Raw genomic sequence first — 21,344 nt, 5'->3', positions numbered from 1 at the left:
GACGTGTCAGACTTGGCCTCGGTGAACCCCAATGTCAGCAAGAACGTGGCGAACCGAGAGTACCAAGCCCGAGGAGCCTGCTTCAGACCATAGAGAGACTTGTTGAGTCGGCAGACCATATCCGGACGACTCGAGTCCACAAATCCCGCTGGCTGAGAGCAGTAGACAGTCTTTGACAGAGTGCTGTGAAGAAACACATTCTTCACGTCCAGCCGGTGCACAGGCCAGGAGCGCGAGAGCGCAAGCGAGAGGACCGTGCGCATAGTAGCAGGCTTCACTACTGGGCTGAAGGTCTCATCATAGTCCACACCAGGTCGCTGAGTGAACCCCCGGAGAACCCAGCGAGCCTTGTAGCGCTCTAGTGTGCCATCAGCCTGATGCTTATGCGTCCAGATCCACTTGCCAGTCACCACATTCCAACCAGACGGACGCGGCACGAGGTCCCACGTCTGGTTGGCAAGAAGAGCCACGTACTCCTCTTCCATCGCGCGTCGCCAGTGAGGATCCGCCAAGGCGTCGCAGACAGAGGAGGTTACCGGAGAGACCCACGGCCCTCCCTTGGTGGCGGAGAGAGTCGCGGCCTGAGACACCATCCGCCGAGTCACCATGGGATGGATATGCCGAGGATCCCGATGGACGACGGGCGGGTGGTACACCGCCGCTCGGCTCGAGAGGGAGCCGGTGGAGGCGGCGGCGGCGACGGCTCCGGTGGAGGCGTCGCAGGAGCTTCCGGAGCAGGAGGCGGCGCCGGTGTCGGCACCGAATGACGCCGGTACACCTGCACCGGCACAACGTACCGCGGCGGCGCCGGTGTCGGCGCCGGTACACATGCACCGGCTGAGCGTACCGCACAGGTGCAGGGGAAGGCACCGGGGCCGCACGTGGCGCAGCAGGAGACACCGGGTCCGCGCGCGGCACGATCGGAGGTCCGGGGGCCGCGCTCGGTGTAGCAGGGATCACCGGAAACAGTGCCGGTGTACCGGAAAAACCTGCAGGGAAAGGACAGACAGGAAAAGGTGGCTGAACCACTGAGTTAGTCGGAAACAGGGACTCCAGCTCGGGGTCAGGAGAAGGTGTGGAGGAGGTGGAGTAGGGGAAAGATGACGTGTCGGGAGATCAGGACGCGGCGAGAGGTGAGGTCAAAGCATCGGTACCCCTTGTGGTCAGGGGAGTAACCAAGGAACACACAACGAGTCGAGCGGGGCGCCAGCTTGTGAGAAGTAGTGGCAGAGGTGTTAGGGTAACACGCACACCCGAAGACCCAAAGGTGGTCGTAGCGAGGAGGGGTACCGAAAAGAGCGTGGTGTGGAGTGGGAGCAGGAGAAGCAGTGGACGGAAGACGGTTGAGCAAGTAGGTGGCGGTGTGGAGGCTCTCAGCCCAGAAGCGCGGGGGCAGAGAGGCCTGGATCAGAAGGGTGCGCACGACGTCGTTCGTCGTGCGAATCATCCGCTCAGCCTTGCCGTTCTGAGGAGAGGTATACGAACAAGACATACGCAGCTGAACACCCCGAGAGAGGAAGAAAGAACGTGAGGTGGAGTTGTTGAACTCACGCCCGTTGTCACACTGGACGGCCTTAACGGTGAGGCCGAACTGAGTGGACACCCAGGCAAAGAAGTGGAGGAGGGTGGGGAAGGTCTCAGACTTGGCGCGCAAAGGAAACGTCCAAGAGTAGTGCGAGAAGTCATCGACCACCACCAGATAGTACTTATAACCAGAAAGGCTAAGTACAGGAGAGGTCCACAGGTCACAGTGAACAAGGTCAAATGCATGCGTCGCATGCGAAGAAGAAGAAGAAGAAAAAGGGAGCCGAACATGATGACCGAGCTGGCACGCATGACAAAGGGGCTCAGCAGGAGCCCTAGTACCAGGAACATCGGTACTACGACTGAGCTGAGCCAGAACGTCGCGGCCAGTGTGACCAAGACGGCGATGCCAGGTGGTGGAAGACGGCGTCGCGGCAAAAGCGGCAGACCAAGACGGCCAGAGCGAAGAAGAAGGCGAGAGTGGTGCAGCGGAAGAAGGAAGGCGAAGGGTGTAAAGGGGCCCCGTGCTGTCACACCGGAGTAGCGGACGCCGGGAGGCCGAATCCTTTATAGTGAGGCCAGAAGAATCAAACTCGATGGAACAAGAATTGTCAGCTATATACTGACGAATGGAAAGAAGGTTATGAACCATCTGAGGAGCAACAAGGACATTGGGAAGACGAAAGGAGCCAGGAGCAGAACCCACGGCGGTGACAGGAAGGCAAGACCCATCACCAACAATGATGGAAGAAGGACAAGAGGGGTGTGGGGGTCGGACAGAAGAGAGGATACCGGCATGTGGGGTGGTGTGGAAGGAGTCACCCGAGTCGGCGATCCACTCGGTGCTGGCCGGCGGCGTCCGTCCCATGGCGCTGAAGGACTGCGCCAGTGCGGCTTGGTCCCACCCCCCAGGCCAGGTCGGCTGCTGGCTGGGTGGAGTGGGCAGGGTCCAGAACGGCGCGAACAGGGGAGCAGCAGCGGCGAGCATGGCCGCCGGCTGGGGATGAGGACGAGGGCCCCCCTGACCCTGAAACGGCCACATCGGGATGCGCCCTGGCCATGGGGCGCTGAAGGATGGCCAGGGCGTACCTCCAGGGCCAGGAGCAGGAGTGGGAGCCGGAGTCGGGGTCGGAGTGCCCCGACGGCCTCCACCAGTACCACCAGAAGGAGCGCCGCCAGCACCACCACCACGCCCGCCCCGACGACGACGCCTGCAACCTCCACCACTCCCGGTCTGGGCGGTGAGAGGAGCACCAAGGAGGGGGTCGGTCCGGGGTCTAGATCCAGAGGGCGGAGCCTGGTGGGAGGACAGAGCGCCGTGCTCGGTGGAGGGGACGACAGGCTGAAGACGCTCCCTAGCGAAGGCAGTCGCACGGATGCGCTCCTGAGCCACCGAAGCCGCAGACGTGGCGGTGAGGAGGGCCGCGGCGAGTGCAGCTTCGGCTTGAGCAGCTCGGGCGACGGTCGGCGGCACCGTAGGTGTGTGCAGGGGCGCGGGCATCGCGGCGGGGAAGGCTGCCGTCGATCTGGGTGCCAGGGGCGTGCAGGGCAGCCACGCGCCCGAGGATCCGGCTGCAGGGGCAGGGAGGCCGGCCTGGGAGCCCGGGGGCGGCGGCAGCGGCTGCAGAGGGGCGCCGTCGGGGGCAGGGACGTCGGCCCGCGCCCTGCCCGCCCAGGGCGGCGGCGGCAGCGGCCCCTGCCCAGGAACCAGATCGGGCGGCGGCGACAGCGCGCGCGGCATCCTGGGCCGCACGCGCCCCCGTGCAGGGCCGGGTAGGGCTGCTGCAGGGGCAGCAGCGGCGCCTGCAGGGGCGGCGGTGGTGCCCGCAGGGGCGGATCGGCCGGATCGGCGCCCCCCGCGCCAACCGCATCCCCTGTGCCCGCGGGCAGGGGCGGAACGCGGCAAAGGCGGCGGCGGCCGGCAGGGGACGGAGCAGCGGGCCAGGCGGCGGTCGGAGCGGCGGCCCAGGCGGCGCGCGAAGCAGAGGAAGGGAGGGGAGGGAAGGAGTAGAGTGGAAGGGGGGAGGAGGAGGCCGGCGGCGACGACTGCTGCGGGCTTGGGTGGGAGCCTAAGCTAATGATACCATATTGGAGAGAATAATTGCCTTGTGTTCCTCCAAACCCTAGAAGGGTGGGATATATAGATCCTATACATGGGCCTCTAGATGGACCTCTAGACATGGGCTCACATATACACCAACAGTTCTGGGTCTAGGATGCTGTATTTACCGTGCTTCCACTACCATTCAAGTGTATGGCTTGTGGTGCACAAAACTGTTTTATCCTCCCATAATAGTTTTTCCCCTTATAACCATCATTTTTGTATACAACCCTTTCAAAATAAAGATAGCCCAACCAATCATTAAAAAAAAACTCTTGCTCAATCTGAGGGACTTCAACATGCTGCTGGGTGCTGGCTGTCACATTCAACTTCTCTTTACTCCTAAGATTTAGTCAAGCTCTGTCAAATATCCAAGAATTTAAGAACACTCAATCTTCTCACACATAAATTCCTAGCCCGACTTCCTTTGGATCAGTTTCTACCATCCAGGAAGGCCTGCCAATTCAAGTGGATGAACATGTTTAGCTCAAATGAAACATGAGTCGGAACATTATGTACTGTTTTTTAGGTTGGCAAAAGAGAAATCACTTGTTCATCACGAAGTTGCTTGTCCCTTGAGATGCACGCTCAAGAAGAAGCTTCCTTGCTTCGACTGCTATTCCCTCTGGCTGCATTGCAGCAAATTGAGACAGTTTAGTTTGGGGGAATAAAGCTCCTATGTAAATCCTCCTTTCCTTTCTTCTTTTTCCATTCAAGCATTACTAACCTCTTCTGGAAACCAAACACCTGGCTGGGTGTTGCCCTCAAGAACCGCCAAAGCAAATGCAGCTGTTGCAAAGCCCACTGATCTGAAAAATTCCAATATAGCATGCTTAGATGCAGTAGAGATAGTATATATTCCTTATGGTAACTTCTCATGGCGTAAGAGAATACAAAGAAAACTAAAATCTGAACCAGATATTTTTCCAGGTTTAAACAAAAAATTGGAACGGAAGGTTTCCACAGGATGATGTTGTAAATCAAAGGAAACCATCAGTTCATATTGTGTTGTGCTTTGGACAAATGCGAAGCTTCCTAATTGCAAGTAACCAGATAGGTGGTGACAATGTTAAGAATTAAGATTATAATTCTAGATATCAATTACGTATTGGGTGTCGAAAATTCTCAATTGTTCATGCTTTGTACTTACACAAATAGCTTCTTATGAGTAAATAGTCCGACGGTATTCCGACCATTTGAACAGTCTAAGTCTACCTGCAGAAAAAAATTAAATGAATTGGATCAGGCAATGACCATTAGATGTCAAGTACCACTCCTCACACACATAAAGAACTTACTCTCATGGAGACACGCTCTCCTGCAATGACATCAATTGCTCGGACCAAAGGATCAACTGACTTGACTAACTTTTGAACCTTATTTTTATCCCTCAAGAACTCCTGGAAAGAGAAAGATGGAGTCAGATACTGAGGTCAAATTAACTCCAACTCAATCAAAAATATCGTTTATGTATATGTTCTGGATTCCAGTCAAATATAGATTGTTTAATCTTAATACAAGAACTACTGGTTAAATGTAGTAATTACTGAAAGGTAGATGCTAATAGCTCTTTGTAACCTCCATTAATTTTGTTAGTACTGGTAAATATAACTAGAAGAAGAGTTCAAATGAATTAACTTCATGATGCATAATCTGAGAAAAAAGACATACAACAGGTAAGAAGTTTGCGAAAGCCTGCATTCCCCAATTCCAGAAAAAAGGATAAGTACCAAATCGAGCACTGACAGTTGGCACACCTAAAATCTTAAAGGCACTCTTCACTTCAGGCAAATTCCTGGAATCAGTAATGTAGTGTCAAACCCATTTGCTTCTTTTTGTGATTATATTGGATATCTGTTTTGTCAATTATAAGATATAGAAAGGTAAAAGTTGGCAAAAAAGTACTTACAATAAGTAAACATTTTTCTTTCTGACCCCCTTTCCAAAATCAATGTTCAGAGCTCCACTGTAGGGCTTCAGTTTGATTTCTTCTCCTGGATTAGTAATAGAAATAAGAATGACTTTAAGATTTCTCCGAGGAACACAAATTAAAAGACGCACTAAGGAAGCAGTATGAAGTACCCTTGTTGTATGCAATTACATCCTCCCCAAGAAGCAGGAAACTTGTTGTTAGTATTGTTGGACCCGCACCACCAGAACCTGCAGTATAGTAAAAGAATCTAGAAAAGGGATTTAGCGACATACGACATAGGTATGGATGCATCAAATTACTAGCTGCTAGCTTCATAACCATGGAACCGTGGTTGAAAGTGATTCGTGCAATGCAATGCTTATGCAGATATTTTGAAGATAACATAATTATTCGTGTATCAATTAGGAGAGGGGACATATTATTGGCATCAATCTAATTACTATATGGCAGCACAAAAAATTAATCCTACAACCACCATTTTTAAATACACTGTAATTTGACATTTGTTTTGGGTAGATAATGACGAACTCTAACCTTAGTCTTTCTGGTTCGCCATCATTTTGACTTCTTGCAGCATTGACAAGTTCAGCAGCCATCACTGTCAGAAGAGAACAGTACAGAACATTACTCACTGTCAGTAATAAACACTGAAAAGTCAAGATATGAAAGATATTTGAGTGCTGCATTCCAAACTAGAAGAGCATACATTAGATACTGGACAACAGAAAGAGACAAACAAAAGGCAAATCTGAGGAACTGTATTGAAGGAATGTGGAGACCATTGCTCACTCCAGGATATATGCCGGCAGTAGTAATAGCTGGGACGCCAGCGGATTTCGCTTGTTCATGGAAACCTTTTGCTCGCCAGGAATAGTCAGTGTCGTCGCAAACATCAATATATGCTGTCTGTTCAGTAAAATATTTGAAGTTGTGCCAATAGCATTTGCAGGTGATTAAGTAAGACATTGATTAATCTAATCAGGAAACTTAACATAATTGAGATGAGCCTCAAAAGCATGGCATGTCACTGCTCTACCTTTGTAGATATCGCTGCCTGCAATACGGTGCACTCCTCCGCCCTTTGGAAAGGCCCAGCAGTATGGACAACTAAATCCACACCTGGGGAGAGAGATTTAAGGTAGTCAAGCCCTGAAGTAGACATTGGTTTAGGGCTCAAGTAAAGGAGCAGTTACTGCCACTGCTATTGTGCAATTGTAGCATCAATCGGTGAAGTGTACAACAACTCGCAGAATAAGCAAAGTGCTGCATTAGCATTACTAACCCTGTAGCGCTTCCTCCAACACTCTTGCGTTGCGGGTATCAACTTGGACAAACTCAGATCGCTCTCCGAGTTTAGATGCGAAGGATTCGCCTTTTTCCCTGCGCATCACCAAGTGGCGGTTAGGCAACCAGAGCAGAAGAGGGTAACGAGGCAACGGACTGGAGCAGAGAAGGTGGGTGGGTTGCATCGAGGTACCCAGTACCCACCGGTTCCTTCCTCCGACGAGGATGCTGAGGTCGGGGCGGAGCTTGGAGAGCGCGGTGGCCGCGGAGCCGCCGACGCGGCCGGTGCCGCCGAGCACGAGCACGCGGGCGGTCCTCGAGGACGACCTCTTCACCTGGGCAGCGTCCCTGGTGGAGGGTGCGGCGGCAGGAGGCGCGCATGCTCGGACCATGCCCATGGTGGCCATTCGGTGGGCTTATCGCCTAGGCAGGCTGCTGCGCTCTGACGGAGATGTCAGATATGGCGAAGGACATGTCAGGTGTGTGGTCGTTAGCAACTCCCGGTCCGGTCCGGCCGCCGTGGCACCACTTCCTTCCTTCCTTCCTTCCTTCTGCCTGCAGTCGAGGAGCGAGATAGTAATCAAGTGGCAGCAGTAGGGGGCCGGGGCGCGTGAGACTTTGAGAGGACGAGCTCAACGCTGAACTGCGCGGGCCAGGCCGCCACGTAACGCCTACAGTTCCTGCTCCCCGCTGCCCCTTGGCTTCACCCTTTCGCTCGATTTGCTCAGTTGCTGGATGAGCCGATGAGGAACCAGAGAGAGAGAAGATAAGGACAGAGACTGAGAGCGCGGAGAGGATAGAGATTATTTCAACTGCTGTTTGTTCACTTACCACTAGTGATGGCCCCACTGGATTTTGCTGATCCACGTACCAGTGGCTCGGGTACTAATAACAAACTAATATAAATTCTAGTGAAAGTTTCACTTAGCTCGCTGATATTTCGCTATAGAGACTCATAAAGGCTAGAGTTTCACTTTTTTTTACACGGCATCATTTTTATTTCTTTTGTGTTTTTCTTCCGTGGATGTGCTTTGCATTTTTCCAATCCAAATAAGCCCAAGTTAATTACTACTTTATTTGTTATCTGATTTGAGATGTTTAGAGAACTGAGGCTATTCACATAAATTGACCGTTTGAAACATCAAATATGTATGCTACATGCTACAATGTGTCATGCATGATATGATGCAGTAATCATTGGTATTTGCGTGAGAGATGTACCAAATTATATATTGCTACTGTCGTGTTCTTTGATGTGTCTATTGCTTTGAAATATCGATTTCGATCGGATAGTTTCATTTTCGACTTTATTGGAATACCGACGCAGTTTTCATTTCTAACAATATCGTATCATTTTCCGTAAAAATGTAAAAATTAAAGTGATGGAGTCTTCTATCGATGTTTCAGATCGTTTTCATCTCTAGGCGGCGGCGGCAGCAACATGCGCTACTGTTCCAGAGTTGGGCTTCACCCATAAAGCTAGCAGTTGGGCTGCGGACTGATCTTGGCTCATTTGTAAGAAGAAAAGTCCTTTTTGTCTTCCTCCACTTTGAGCTGAATATGTTTTTCCTGCCTAGACTACAAAACCGTCCGTCCAGCCTCTTCAGAATCACAAAAACGTTCACATAACCTCCTTGAGCGGTTTTGGGTAAGGTGGTAGTGGGTTTTCTCCTTTTCTTTTATTTTTTATTTTGATTAAATCTTTAAAAAATCACAAAAAATCACAAAAAAATCACAAAGGAAAAATCCAATTTTTTTAACTTCACATAATTAAATCTACGCATGGAACATATTATATGGTGTACTTTAATACAAATTTTGTTTGTGTAGTTTTAGATATATGCTTTTCTGTAATTAATTTATAGTTATAGTCTCTGTCATCCAATTATGATGAAATTTTTGTGGTGGTCTAATCATTATATGATTGAGATGTAGTAAAAATTTTATGATTATTAGATCATGTATGACTGAGCTATTAATTTATCTAGATAAATCTATAGCTTAGTCAAACATGATCCAATAATTATAAAATTTGTACTATAGCTCAATGTAAAAAATTTACCATAATTAGAAAACAGAAACTGTAGATATAAATTAATTATAGAAAAGCATATATCTAAAACTACAGAAAAAATTTGTACTAAAGTATATGATATAATATGTTCAATGCGTAGAACTACTTACTTGGTGTTCAACAAAATTGGATTTTCCCTTTTATGATTTATTTGTGATTTACTGTGATTTTTCAAATACTTAGTCAAAATAAAAAAATAAAAGAAAAGTATGAAAACCGCTGCCATCTCACACTTAAACCGCTCAGGGAGGTTATGTGAACGGTTTTATGAGTTTGAGAAGGTTGGACGGACGATTTTGTTGTCTAGGGAGGAAAAGCAAATTCGACTCAAAGTTGAGGGAGACTAAAAGAACTTTTTCCTTATAAGAAAGTCTCTGAAGTCTTCTATCCAGATGACAGTCTATGGTGGGCTATGCTTCCTTCCGTATTTTGTTAGGAGCAACATGCGTGACTGGCTGCCATTCACCGCCGGCCTTCGACCCGACCTTTTTTTACCTCCATTGCTGGCTGCCATCCACCTGGCATCAAGCCCCACCCTACTAGGGGCACTCCCGCGCCCCCTGTCGAACTGCCGACACTATCGGACCGTCGCCATCCTCGACCTCTTCTTTCTATAAGAGCATCTCCAGCAGATTTGGTATAATGGATACTTATTCCTAAAAACGGCCAGAATACCTAAAATCTACCAAAAAACAGCTCTAGCAGATTTGATATATGGATACCTATCCCTAAATTTTTTAGCAAATTATCTAAATTTCTATCTCCTTGACCCAAATATACCAAACCAAAGGCTGGATTGCTAAAACTAGAGGTGTGTGGCGGGAGAGGCAACTGCTCCTGGGCAGAGATTTTCGTGTCGTCTCTGGTCGCCCGCCGCCTCTCCGCAAGGCCGCGCGGCCGTCCCCCAGATGCCGGCGCGGCGCCGGCTGCCGGTCGCTGCTCGCTTCGGGTCGAAGCGGCGAGGCGGGGCGGAGCGGAGCAGCGCGGCGTGGTGGAGGAGCGGGGCCGGGTCGGAGCGGCGCGGCGCTGCGTGGCGGAGAAGCAGGGCTTGGTTGGAGCGGCGCGGCTCTGACGGTGGCGAGGTGGTGGTGGCAGGGGGAGGAGGAAGAGGCGTAGGAGGCCGGGGAGGGGAGGAGGCGGTCGGCACGAGAGAGGAAGAAAGGAGGATTTTTATGTGATATTTTGCCAAAAAGTCCTCAATGAAACATGTAATTTTTAATAATTTTTTTTGTGCCTTGGACATTTTACGAGAACCCCTGTAATATGAGAGTATTTTTATAGAGCTTTATAGGTATCTAGTTATACTAAATCTGCTGGAGTGGAGCACGAAACCATAATCTAAATCTTCTCTCTTATACCTAAAAGCAAATTTAGGTATTCCGTTTTATCAAATCTGCTGGAGATGCTCTTCCGCCGGCTATGGAAACCGATCCGAACCTCGAAATCCTAAAACTTTATAACTGCCTCCTCGACCACCATCCCGGCTGGCGGTGATCCCCATCGCGAGGAGGAAGAAGAAAAGTATCTGGTTATTTGCAGAGACAAAGCGCTTAGGTCCTACGCGACGTCCCGAATATTTGCGCTTCTTCCCGCACTCAGAAATAGCGATGTGAACACAACTCCTTACTCCGTGGCCGCACCGATCCTTCATCACCAAGCTCAAGCTCGTTCGAGTTAAAAAAAAAAAAGAAAAGAAAAGCTAAGCTCGTTTCACACGCCCGCACGCGCTGGAGGCTGGAGCCGCCGCGTCGTCGAGTTGGAGGTGGAGCTCCTCGCCCGCGGTTAAGCAAGCGCCCCATTCAATTCTAGCCGTTGACGTAGTACAAGATTGTTTCGATTCGCCACGTCATAAATAAAGCCTCCCCTGCTCTCTTCTCTCTTCCACTGGAGAAATTTCCATTCGAAGCGCAGCCTCGATTCGATTCCCAATTCCCCACCCACCACCACCGTCTCTCTCTCTCCACACCCCCATGGCCGGCTACCCGCCGCCCGGCTCCGGCTACCCCTACGGCCCCGGCGCCGGGGGAAGCGGAGGCTACGGCGCCCCGCCGCCCTACGGCTCCTCCCCCGCCCCCTCCGCCCCGCCCTACGGCGACAAGCCCCCCAAGGAAGGCAAGACCTCCTCCTCCTCCGCGCCGCCCTACTACGGCGCCCCGCCCTCCTCCCAGCCCTACGGCGGCGGCGGCAGCGGAGGCTACGGCGCCCAGCAGTACGGCGCGCCCTACGGCGCCCCGCCGCCCTCGTCCGCCCCGCCCTACGGCGCGCCGCCTCACGCGTCCGCGCCCTACGGGGCCGCGCCGCCGGCGTACGGGGCCCCGGGCGGGTACGGCGGGAGCCCCTTCACGTCGCTGGTCCCGTCCGCGTTCCCGCCCGGGACCGACCCCAACGTGGTGGCCTGCTTCCAGGCGGCGGACCGCGACGGCAGCGGGATGATCGACGACAAGGAGCTGCAGTCCGCGCTCTCCGGCTACAACCAGAGCTTCAGCCTCCGCACCGTCCACCTCCTCATGTACCTATTCACCAACGCCAACGTCCGGAAGATCGGTAAGGTCCATCGCGCTCCTCCCCTCCTTCTCGGTCCTGCCATTGTTCCTTGAGACTAGTTCGCCTCGAGTGCGTCGTGGGCAGCTATCGTGCTCCTCATGCTGGTCAGCGGTGCTGTGGTTTTGCCCATCACTCTGCCCAACGTAGTTGACTTCGGGAATCGGGAAATGGACGGTTTCTACGAGGCCAGCTGGGAAATTCCAGTTAGCAAACTTAATTAATTGAAACCATGGTACTTTTCGAACAATGAAGTGGTTCTACTGGGCATGTCACTCTGTATCTTCTCTTTTTCCTGTAATGCATGTAGTTTGGTAATGGTAATTTTGTGCCATATGGACATCCATGCTTGCACAATTGTTTAGATTCAATTCCATTTGGTACACATTCGATACAAGTTGAAAACTAACTTGCTAAGTTGTGTTTCTTGGTCCTTTTGCTCAACTAGTGCGAAATTTTAGAGTCAGTCATGATTTCCCTTTTTAAATCCTATACCTTCTCTGTTTTTAGGTATTCATGTGCTATCTTTTGTTTTCAAACTTTCAGGGCCCAAGGAATTTACTTCTGTGTTTTACAGTCTTCAGAATTGGAGAGTAAGATGATCTTCAACTTAATATTCCTTTTTCTCTTACTTTTAGGCAAGCAAACCAGTCATGCTTAGCACTGGTACTAATGTTTCGCTCTATTGTTCAGTCAATATTTGAAAGGTTTGACCGTGATCGGAGTGGTAAGATTGACTCATCAGAACTGCGTGATGCTCTTCTCAGTCTGGGATATTCCGTCTCTCCAACTGTGCTAGACCTCCTTGTGTCTAAATTTGACAAGACTGGGGGCAAGAGCAGAGCAATTGAATATGATAACTTCATTGAGTAAGGGCTTCCTTCAATTTAACTGGTCTTTATTTCTTTTTTTTAGGGAAGATATTTATTTCTTAAATGATTGCCTGGCAATGATTTTTGGGTTAATTGGAAGGGTACCATTGCAACTTTTAAAAGTTGGAGATATACCACTACAACTTCTAATATTTGAGATATGCTACTCCTATACGTCTTTCAATACTTTGGGTCCACCCGCAGGGTACGTATCACTATTGCCTTTTCGTATGGATCGTATTGCCCTTCTCTTGTACGTTGCTCATTCCATTCTATACGTCGTGTCGATTGCCCTAAGTGCCGCCACCGGTGGAGACCTTGCCGCCGCCCGAGACCTTGCCGCAGTATGCCCCATGCCACGCGGGCGCAGAGTCTGCCGCAGGGCGCAGGGCAGTGCCGCCCCTGCCGCGCAGGGCACTGCCGCGGGGCGCAGGGCAGTGCCACACCTGCTGCGCAGGCCAGAGCCGCGCCTGCCGCAGGGCAGTGCCGCGCGCCTGTGAGAGGGTGAGCGAAGAACATCTCTTCCTCCTCGGGTTCCAGGAAATGCTAATTGTAATTCCCTCGATAATCTGAACCTTTGTCCTTTGTTAAGTACGGTGTTCATGTTCTAGCGCCTGTGAAAGTCAACAGCGCCTACTGCTGGTGTTTGTTTACTATTCCTTTGACATGCTCCAGTCTGGTCCCGTGGGCGGCAAAACTTTGGCCCGTGGGCGGCAAAACTTTGGCCTGCGCGCGGCAGTGCCCTGCGCCCCGCAGCAGGGGTCTCTGTGCTCGCGCGGCAGGGGCCTGCGCGCCCGCGCGGCAAGGTCTCGGGCGGCGGCGCCCTACAGTTCGTCGACCGGCGGCGACGCCCTGCAATTGACACGACGTACAGGATGGGATGAGCGAAGGGTAATACGATCCATACGAAAAGGCAATAGAGATACATACCCTGCGGGTGGGCTCAAAGTGTTGAAAGATGTATGAGAGTAGCATATCTCAAATATTAGAAGTTGTAGTGGTATATCTCCAACTCTTAAAAGTTGCAATGGTACCCTTCCAATTAACCCATGATTTTTTTACTCAGATTTTTCTGTTATGAATATAGCCGCATGGATCATACAGTGCTGTTATCTTGCATGTTCAATAACTCATTGATATCACCTATGAAAATTTATCACTGACTCGTGGGACAAAATTTTTCCCCTTACTTTGAATTAAACGTGACTTAAGTAGCAAAAATCAAACTAAAAACTGGTTTTTCATCAACTGACCTCCAAAGTTTCAGCCATGTTTACTGATGCTATACAATTGTGATGTATACTGGGGAAAATGATTATATTCTATATCATGGTTCAAAAAGGCGGAATTAGGCGGGCGCCTAGGCGCGACTAGGCTCTAGGCGAGGGGTTCCCGCCTGGCCTATGGGGGTAGGCGGACCCCTAGGCGGCGCCAGCTCGTCGGCGCCGGCGAGGGAGGAGGCAGAGGGAGGAGGAGGCAGGGACGAGCGCCGGCGGAGGAGGAGAAAGCAGGGGACGGGCGGCGGTGGCGGCGGAGGAGGAGGAGGTAGGGGCAGGCGCGGAGGAGGAGGAGGAAGGCCGGCAGCAGAGGCGTGGAGGAGGCAGCGGCGGTGGCGTCGGGAACGAGCGGAGGCAGGGGCGTCGGGAAGACCGGAAGGGGAACGAGAGAAGGAGAGGGGAGGGGATAAGGTGGGCTGTTGGGCTGCCGGGCCGGATGGGCCGGAGGAGAGGGGAGGGGATAAGGTGGGTTGTTGGGCTGCTTTGATTGGCTTATTTTTTAACTCAAGGCTTAATTGTCCTCTGTTTTTCTTTTTTTTTAGAGGTATATGATGTATATGACAAGGTATACGTATGTATATGGCACCGCCTAGCAAACCGCCTTGAAACGCCTAGGCTCGCTTAGGCTCGCCTAGGCTCTAGGCGGTGGGTCACCGCCTAGAAACCGCCTAGCGCCTTTTTGAACATTGTTCTATATGCTTTCAGTCTGCCCATTACCACAATCCTAACTTTTTTTTTTCCTTTTTACCTCTGCAGATGCTGCCTCACTGTTAAGGTATGGCTCCACCATCCTGAACAAGCGCAGCATTTTTTTTTATTTGCATCTTCTTCCGTTATCTTGTACTCATTTGTTTGGACCATTTGCAGGGACTGACGGAGAAGTTCAAGGAGAAGGACACGGCATACTCCGGGTCTGCGACTTTTACTTATGAGGCTTTCATGCTGACCGTGCTCCCTTTCCTCATCGCCTAGTGGCACAGTACAGAGCAAAAGCTAAACATACCATGCCATTTGTTTAAAAATGGTTATGTTCGGAGAGTTTTTTTTGGATTTGATTAGTGTTGCTGGGGTTGCGAATCATAAAGTTGATGGGTGAAAGCTCAGAAAATGCTACAACTGATATATAGCGTTGGATCTGTTTGTTCAACAATAAGCATCTAGTCATTTTCCGTCCATTACTATTTACTCCCACTCGTGTCAGCACCTTCCCGGAATTCTGCGCCGCGAGCTGCCCCGTTTAGCACAAATTTTTTTTTGCATGCATGGTATACTAAACGAAGTTTATTTACAAATTTTTTCACAAATGAATGTAATTTTTCGCGACGAATCTAATGATAGTAATTAATCGATGATTGGCTATAGTAATGCTACAGTAACCAATCTCTAATCGTGCAGTCAAAGACCTATCATTAGATTTGTCTCGTGAAGTAGCGCAGATGTTTCGAAGTTAGTTTTGTAAATTACCTTCATTTAGTACCCATAATTGTAGGTCAAAGTTTGTGCTACTTGTACTACCCTCCAAACCAAACAGGGCTGACAGCGACCTGCAGTAGTCTGCAACCTGCATTTCACGGTCGGCTTCTTGTCCGCGGCATTGTTAAATATTGCCTCCGCCCTAAATTATTTGTCGTTTTGATTTTTCTAAATTCATAAGCTTAACTAGACATCTACATATGTATCATGTTTAAGTTAGTTTTTCTAAATTCATAAAATTTACTACGCATCTATATATGTATCATGTCCAAGTGTATAAGCAAAGTCTATGAATCTAAAACAGTCAAAATAACTAATAATTTGGAACTGAAGGAGTAGTGTATAAAACAAGAGAGAAAAAGAGAGCTTGCCGTATACTACATTAGTCAATTGAAGTGAAGAAAAGGAGCTTGCTGTATACGTTAGTTAATAGAATGAAAATTACTCCCTCCATCCCAGTATAAACATAACCACCTCTAGTTCAAAAACCAATGATTCGCTCTATCAACACTATTATTACATCGATGTACGTGTCTCCAAAGAGACCGAGCCTTATATCATGGGCCTTGTGGACAGGCGATTCCTACTTCCTAGAGCTAACGGTGTTAAAATAACCTGCTTGTGCAGTTGTGCTTAAGGCGCTGAACACACTACATACACCGAGACACACGTCATTTACAGGAACGATCGAACGGTGCCAACAAACATGCATGCCTAGAAGGGAGTCTGGCACAGCGGGCACGTCGATTTGTTGGACGTCGAGAACCACTTGTAGAGGCAGGCACCGTGGAACTTATGCTTGCAGGTCTTGCACGCCAGCCGCGGAAGGCTGTGGTTGCTCGTGTGGAGAATGCTGTAACAGATTGGGCACTCCTCCACGCCCTCAAACTCCTTGTCAAAATTGCTCTTCCATGTGCGGATCGCCTCTGCTATAGCACCGTTCTGCAGAGAAGCGTACGCAAATATGATCAAACGCCTTTTTTTCATGTCCTTGCGTTGAAAGCCATCAACTAATATCTACTACTCTCATTTTTGTTCTAGGAAAGAAATTACCTCGTTGCGGACGAATGAAGTGAGGGAAAGCAACCATTTCCTGCACTTGACTTCACTGATACCCAAACTTCTAGTACATTCAACATCGACATGGCGCAGGGGGTAACAGTTGGGGAGGCGTATGACAAGATCAATTCCTGTCTCCTCCTTTTTGTATGTAGCAACAATTTCGTAAGCCGACCGGTTGACGCTAACTGAAAAATTCTCGTCAGCATACACAGAATCCTTAACCTGTAATAAAGAGAGAGATAGTGAGTTGCAGGAGCAACAATAGAGCTCCAAGGACCATGTTGATTTTCAATTGGAATAACATTATCTACATGCAGGGGTGGAGCTGGGCCAGGCCGACACCTAGGACCACTCAATGGAAGAACGCGCTGGCTGGACCTAGGACTTTTATGTTACAAGCTACAGTATAGAAAATAGTAAATACCAGCCCATCCTAGGGCCATGGCCCTAGTAGCCCTACCCTTCCCTCCACTGTTTACATGTACCGATGTATGTGCACACCCACTCAACTGTTACTACATGATTTCAACAAAAGAAACAATTACTGAAAACCAAACGAATTAGTGTGCATCTAATGCCGCTAAGGTGTGTCACAGGCTAATAGGTTGTTTTCAAAGAGGTTAAGGCGCTAGTTAATAGAACCCTATAAATACTAGAACTGGCGAATAAATTGTAACACGCGGGACTCTTTTTCACAGTAAGGCTAACGGGTATCTTGCCACCGAAGATCATGCACATACCTGAGAAAATTCATCTAGCAGAAGAGGAGGGCTGCACCATTGTCTGGTAAACGACTCAATAGAGTATGACAATGAACGGTCCCTCAAAGTAGTAAACCATGTGTGCACAAAAGAGGGTAGCAGTCTAATCATCATTCCATACAATGATCCTGTGCAAGTGAAGCCATTTGCAAAGTCCCAACTGGCGAAAGGGATTCCACGTATGGCAGCAAAGAACAAGTAACTATGGCATCCTTAGAAGCTTTGGCAGCAGCCTCCACTTCAGGCAAGAGTTCAGCATCCTTTTTCTTCCCACTAGGAGCAGCACTCTTTACTGGGATGTGCTGGAAAATGCAATCCAATATGCACGGACTGATCTTCTCTTGTATATATCGAAGTACATTTTCCCTAATAATGGAAGATGACGGCAGTGATTGCAGGTGTGACAACAATAATGCCCATGCAATGAAGACATCAACCTAGTGAGAGAAAACATAAAAGAACCATTAGTACATGATAAAAGAAATAGCTGCTAAAATTTTAAAAGACGTAATATAGCATACCCTGTCTCATGCTGTCAGATCTGTTTTCAGAAGTTCAGACGTTGGGAATTCAACTAAGGCTGAGAGTTCATCTCTGAGACATGGAGTTTTCTCTGAATCTGGCATCAACTGGGCGCTTTGGCTAATGTCTGATCGCTGAGCAGATGAGCAATTTTCTCCCAGAGAACAATCTTTAAGCAATGAAAGTTGACAGAAGGGCTCAGACAGAAGTAGAGAGAAAGCGGCAAACTGTAAGTGAAATATTGGTTGAGGAGAAAAGAATCGAATACAGTCCACTGACTGAATCCTTGGTAAGTCCCCATAGGTCCGTGGACTCCAGTGCAGACCTTCTAATCTCTGGTGAAGCATTCTTTATGAATGATGCTACAAGTTCCCAAAAATGCAAATAAGCATGGCGACTGGAACCTATGATGGATGAAGCCTCTTCACCAAATGATTTTGCAATTGCCTCTGAAACACCAGTAGCCAAGAACAAACGGAGGATACTCTCCACCATCTTGTTAGTACTCTCAGCATAGTCCCCTGATCTAATAAGCTGCAAACTCCTGGCAGTTTCTACTTCTCGGAGATAACCAAGATGGTTGAGGTGACACAATGTAACAAGAGAAGATTCCGCAAGGCTTAATGTTAACTTATCTGTAGTGCTAACCATTAACTTAAGCTTCTCCAAGGCATCTTCCCTTGATACCTGGTTTATTACGGCATCATTTATGCCATCTGTCATTTCTTCCACAAGCAAAGCAGATGATTCATTACACTTGAATACCATGCGGAACACAAAATGCCAATCATTTTCCTGAAGTTTTGTCCAGCAATACCCAACCATAACAGTCGTCAATTTCACCCCCCAACAACTCAACTGTCCTTGGTATCACAGTTTCACTAGTGGATAATGATGAAGCTGCACCATTATAGAAAAACTGGTATTTCTGAAATAGAGTAAGCATTAATGATATCTCTGCATCACTGATTTCTCGCTCAACCGTAACTACCAATCTCTGAGCTCCTCCAGTTATGCTCAATGGGAAGCAAGACAGCGCCACTTGCATCCAGTCCTCAATATCTGACAAAGTAAGAGATCATATTACATGTTTGTAAAGGCAGTGTTGTATGTGAGTTATCTAGTAAGAATTCTAATGAAGCCTACCTTGCACTGGTACTTCCCTTGGGCTGGATGACAGGCAAGAGATGGCTGCCTCAAGCCAACTCAATATGCTTTTCCTAACCAAATCACCATACGGAGAATCTTCATTCAATTTCTGCAGCAATGGTTTTATAATGGTACTCATAACAAAGGGAAGAACTTTCAGGCATTTTCTATTTACTGTTGAGCCCATAAAAAGATTGCTCAACAGTTGCTCAAAAAATACAAATGTGTCAGGTTCTCTCCAAAGACAATTCTTGGTGTTGGTGGTAAATAACAAAGCCACAAGAGCACGGAGAAAACGGTCCTGAATTTTCCCAATCTCGTTGTCAGAAAGATGCCAAGCATTAAACAGTACCCATGGATCACTCTCATGCATAAGGGTGCCCCCTAACAGTGTGTCAAGCAACAAAGACACAATGTTAACCTCAAGATGTGATTCCTTTTCCATGTACTGAACCAGAGAAGGCAAGAATGTTTTCAGTGCACTTCCCCCTGTCCATGTCCAAGTGCAAAGGATCTCACCAGCCACCCATGCTCTAGACAAGGAAGACATAGGTGAGGTAATATCAATTGATTGTGATGTGGCACGTCATAGATTTCCTGGAATACCTAAAATCACTTCACCAAAGCCAAGATTGAGAACAAGCCTATCAACGAAAGCAACAAACCGCTCGTGTTTCAGTTCCTGCACCAAAGGAATTATTGATTTAGTTCTCCAGAGCTACGACAGCTAAGTTACACATTTAAGCTAACAACTATGCAGAAATTTCATAAAGATTTGACTCATCATCCAAAGAAGTGCTACTCAAATATTTTGTCCAAATAAAAGCAAGGACTATGGGGAGAAAGAAGACAGAGAAAAGAACTCTTACAATGTCAACTGTAATAGCCGGCTCCAACTGGACCTTCATAGATGCAAGCCCATTTTGTAAACATGGTTTCAACCAGAGCGGCCAATATTCTCCCTCAGATAGCAAAAGATCAAAAAAGCTTTGCAAGTTTATGTCATCAAGACAAACGAGCTTCAACATTTCCACCACCCACTCAGAACATAAGACTGCTGTCTTTTCCACATGCAAGTCTCTTGTCTGAAATACAGAATACCTGACAGATTGAGCTAGAATATTTGCCAATCTATTCACTGTACATGAAGGAAGGTTATTCCAAAAGGATGGACTTAAGCTTTGGCAAAAAGCATGTATGCTTTCTGCAAGGTTAGCCTTCAAATGCATTTTCTCATCCAAATAATCTTTTGAGCTTCTGCCCATAGAAGAACCAACATCCATATCTTTTATAAGATCTTCCAAATCACTTTCATCATCAGTAGCCAAAGACATGCTACATTCCCATTCAATAACAAACAGAGCTGCCAGAATAGAAGGAAATACAGAATTTTCCTCAAGTCTCCCTAGTGAAAAGAAGCTACCCTGAAGTACTTTAAAAGCGAATCGAGCCATCTCAAAGTTGATTGGCAGGGAATTTTCTTCTGGAAGCTTCAAATGCTCGGGTTCCGAAGGCAGCAACAGAGAATATGCAAGCCTTGCCCATTCAAAAGTTGATACCAAGAGTGCCGATGCCAAATCCTTAACAATGGATCCTAGAACTTTATGAACAGTCTCAGCAGAAAGAAAACAGATCTGATCCTCCTGATCTGAGCCACCAAGTGCAGCACTGAAATTTTACACATAAAAGGACAAATCAAACCTGTGTGCTGGCACCTGGATATAAAAACATTCATGTAGGAGAGAATAATAGATTGTATTCCTCCAAATCCTAGAAGGGTAGGATATATAGATCCTATATATGGGCCACTATACATGGGCTCACATATACACCAACACCCCCCTGCAGTCTGAACTTAGCTTTCGTAGCTCTGAATGGGCCTCTATACATGGGCTCACATATATCCGGACGACTCGAGTCCACAAATCCCGCTGGCTGAGAGCAGTAGACAGTCTCTGACAGAGTGCCGTGAAGAAACGCATTCTTCACATCCAGCTGGTGCACAGGCCAGGAGCGCGAGAGCGCAAGCGAGAGGACCGTGCGCACAGTAGCAGGCTTCACCACTGGGCTAAAGGTCTCATCATAGTCCACACCAGGTCGCTGAGTGAACCCCCGGAGAACCCAGTGAGTCTTGTAGCGCTCCAGTGTGCCATCAGCCCGACGCTTATGCGTCCAGATCCACTTGCCAGTCACCACATTGCAACCAGACGGACGCGGCACGAGGTCCCACGTCTGGTTGGCAAGAAAAGCCGCGTACTCCTCTTCCATCGCGCGACGCCAGTGAGGATCCGCCAAGGCGTCGCGGACAGAGGAGGGTACCGGAGAGACCCGCGGCTCTCCCTCGGTGGCGGAGAGAGTCGCAGCCTGAGACGCCATCCGCCGAGTCACCATGGGATGGATATGCTGAGGATCCCGATGGACGACGGGCGGGTGGTACACCGCCGGCTCGGCTCAAGAGGGAGCCGGTGGAGGCGGCGGCGGCGACGGCTCCGGTTGAGGCGTTGCAGGAGCCTCCGGAGCAGGAGGCGGCACCGGTGTCGGCACCGAACGACGCCGGTACACCTGCACCGGCTCAGCGTACCGCGGCGGCACCGGTGTCGGCGCCGAACGACACCGGTACACCTGCACCGGCTGAGCGTACCGCGCACGTGCAGGGGAAGGCACCGGGGCCACGCGTGGCGCAGCAGGAGACACCGGGGCTGCGCGTGGCGCAGCAGGAGACTCCGGGTCCGCGCGCGGCACGGTCGGAGGTCCGGGGGCCACGCGAGGCG

General features: G+C 49.1%; 3 protein-coding genes and 1 pseudogene across 5 annotated transcripts; 1 reads left to right on the top strand and 3 right to left on the bottom strand.

The window, feature by feature from the left end:
- Positions 1–956: 956 nt before the first annotated feature.
- Positions 957–3,265, bottom strand: LOC120666719 (neural Wiskott-Aldrich syndrome protein-like). Its single transcript, XM_039946634.1, has 2 exons — positions 2,822–3,265; positions 957–989 (listed from the first exon to the last, which is right to left on the bottom strand). The coding sequence occupies exons 1-2, from the start codon at positions 3,263–3,265 to the stop codon at positions 957–959; spliced, it is 477 nt and encodes a 158-aa protein (XP_039802568.1).
- Positions 3,266–3,727: 462 nt separating this feature from the next.
- LOC120663523 lies at positions 3,728–7,625 on the bottom strand. 3 transcript variants are annotated; one of them, XM_039942368.1, is made up of 14 exons: positions 7,480–7,625; positions 7,047–7,397; positions 6,841–6,938; positions 6,595–6,707; positions 6,338–6,464; positions 6,093–6,156; positions 5,708–5,805; positions 5,535–5,619; positions 5,297–5,420; positions 4,924–5,025; positions 4,776–4,840; positions 4,353–4,434; positions 4,175–4,254; positions 3,728–4,081 (listed from the first exon to the last, which is right to left on the bottom strand). In XM_039942368.1, exons 2-14 carry the CDS (start codon positions 7,247–7,249, stop codon positions 4,024–4,026), a joined length of 1,299 nt encoding a protein of 432 aa, XP_039798302.1. In that variant the 5' UTR covers positions 7,250–7,397; positions 7,480–7,625; the 3' UTR covers positions 3,728–4,023. The 3 variants fall into 3 exon arrangements, 2 of the variants coding, with proteins under 2 accessions (XP_039798302.1, XP_039798303.1); XM_039942369.1 differs by having other exon boundaries at positions 6,595–6,677; positions 7,480–7,624; XR_005670528.1 differs by having other exon boundaries at positions 4,353–4,429; positions 7,047–7,608.
- A 3,078-nt stretch (positions 7,626–10,703) lies between these two features.
- LOC120663522 (calcium-binding protein CBP-like) lies at positions 10,704–14,791 on the top strand. The gene is made up of 5 exons (XM_039942367.1): positions 10,704–11,460; positions 12,004–12,050; positions 12,151–12,326; positions 14,363–14,381; positions 14,474–14,791. The coding sequence occupies exons 1-5, from the start codon at positions 10,887–10,889 to the stop codon at positions 14,576–14,578; spliced, it is 921 nt and encodes a 306-aa protein (XP_039798301.1). The 5' UTR covers positions 10,704–10,886; the 3' UTR covers positions 14,579–14,791.
- A 678-nt stretch (positions 14,792–15,469) lies between these two features.
- The window catches only part of LOC120663518, a 29,069-nt pseudogene continuing 23,194 nt past the window's right edge, over positions 15,470–21,344 (bottom strand).

Source organism: Panicum virgatum, chromosome 3N (assembly GCF_016808335.1).
Source record: "Panicum virgatum strain AP13 chromosome 3N, P.virgatum_v5, whole genome shotgun sequence".
Lineage (NCBI taxonomy): Eukaryota > Viridiplantae > Streptophyta > Magnoliopsida > Poales > Poaceae > Panicum > Panicum virgatum.
This window is presented reverse-complemented; position numbering and strand designations above follow the sequence as displayed.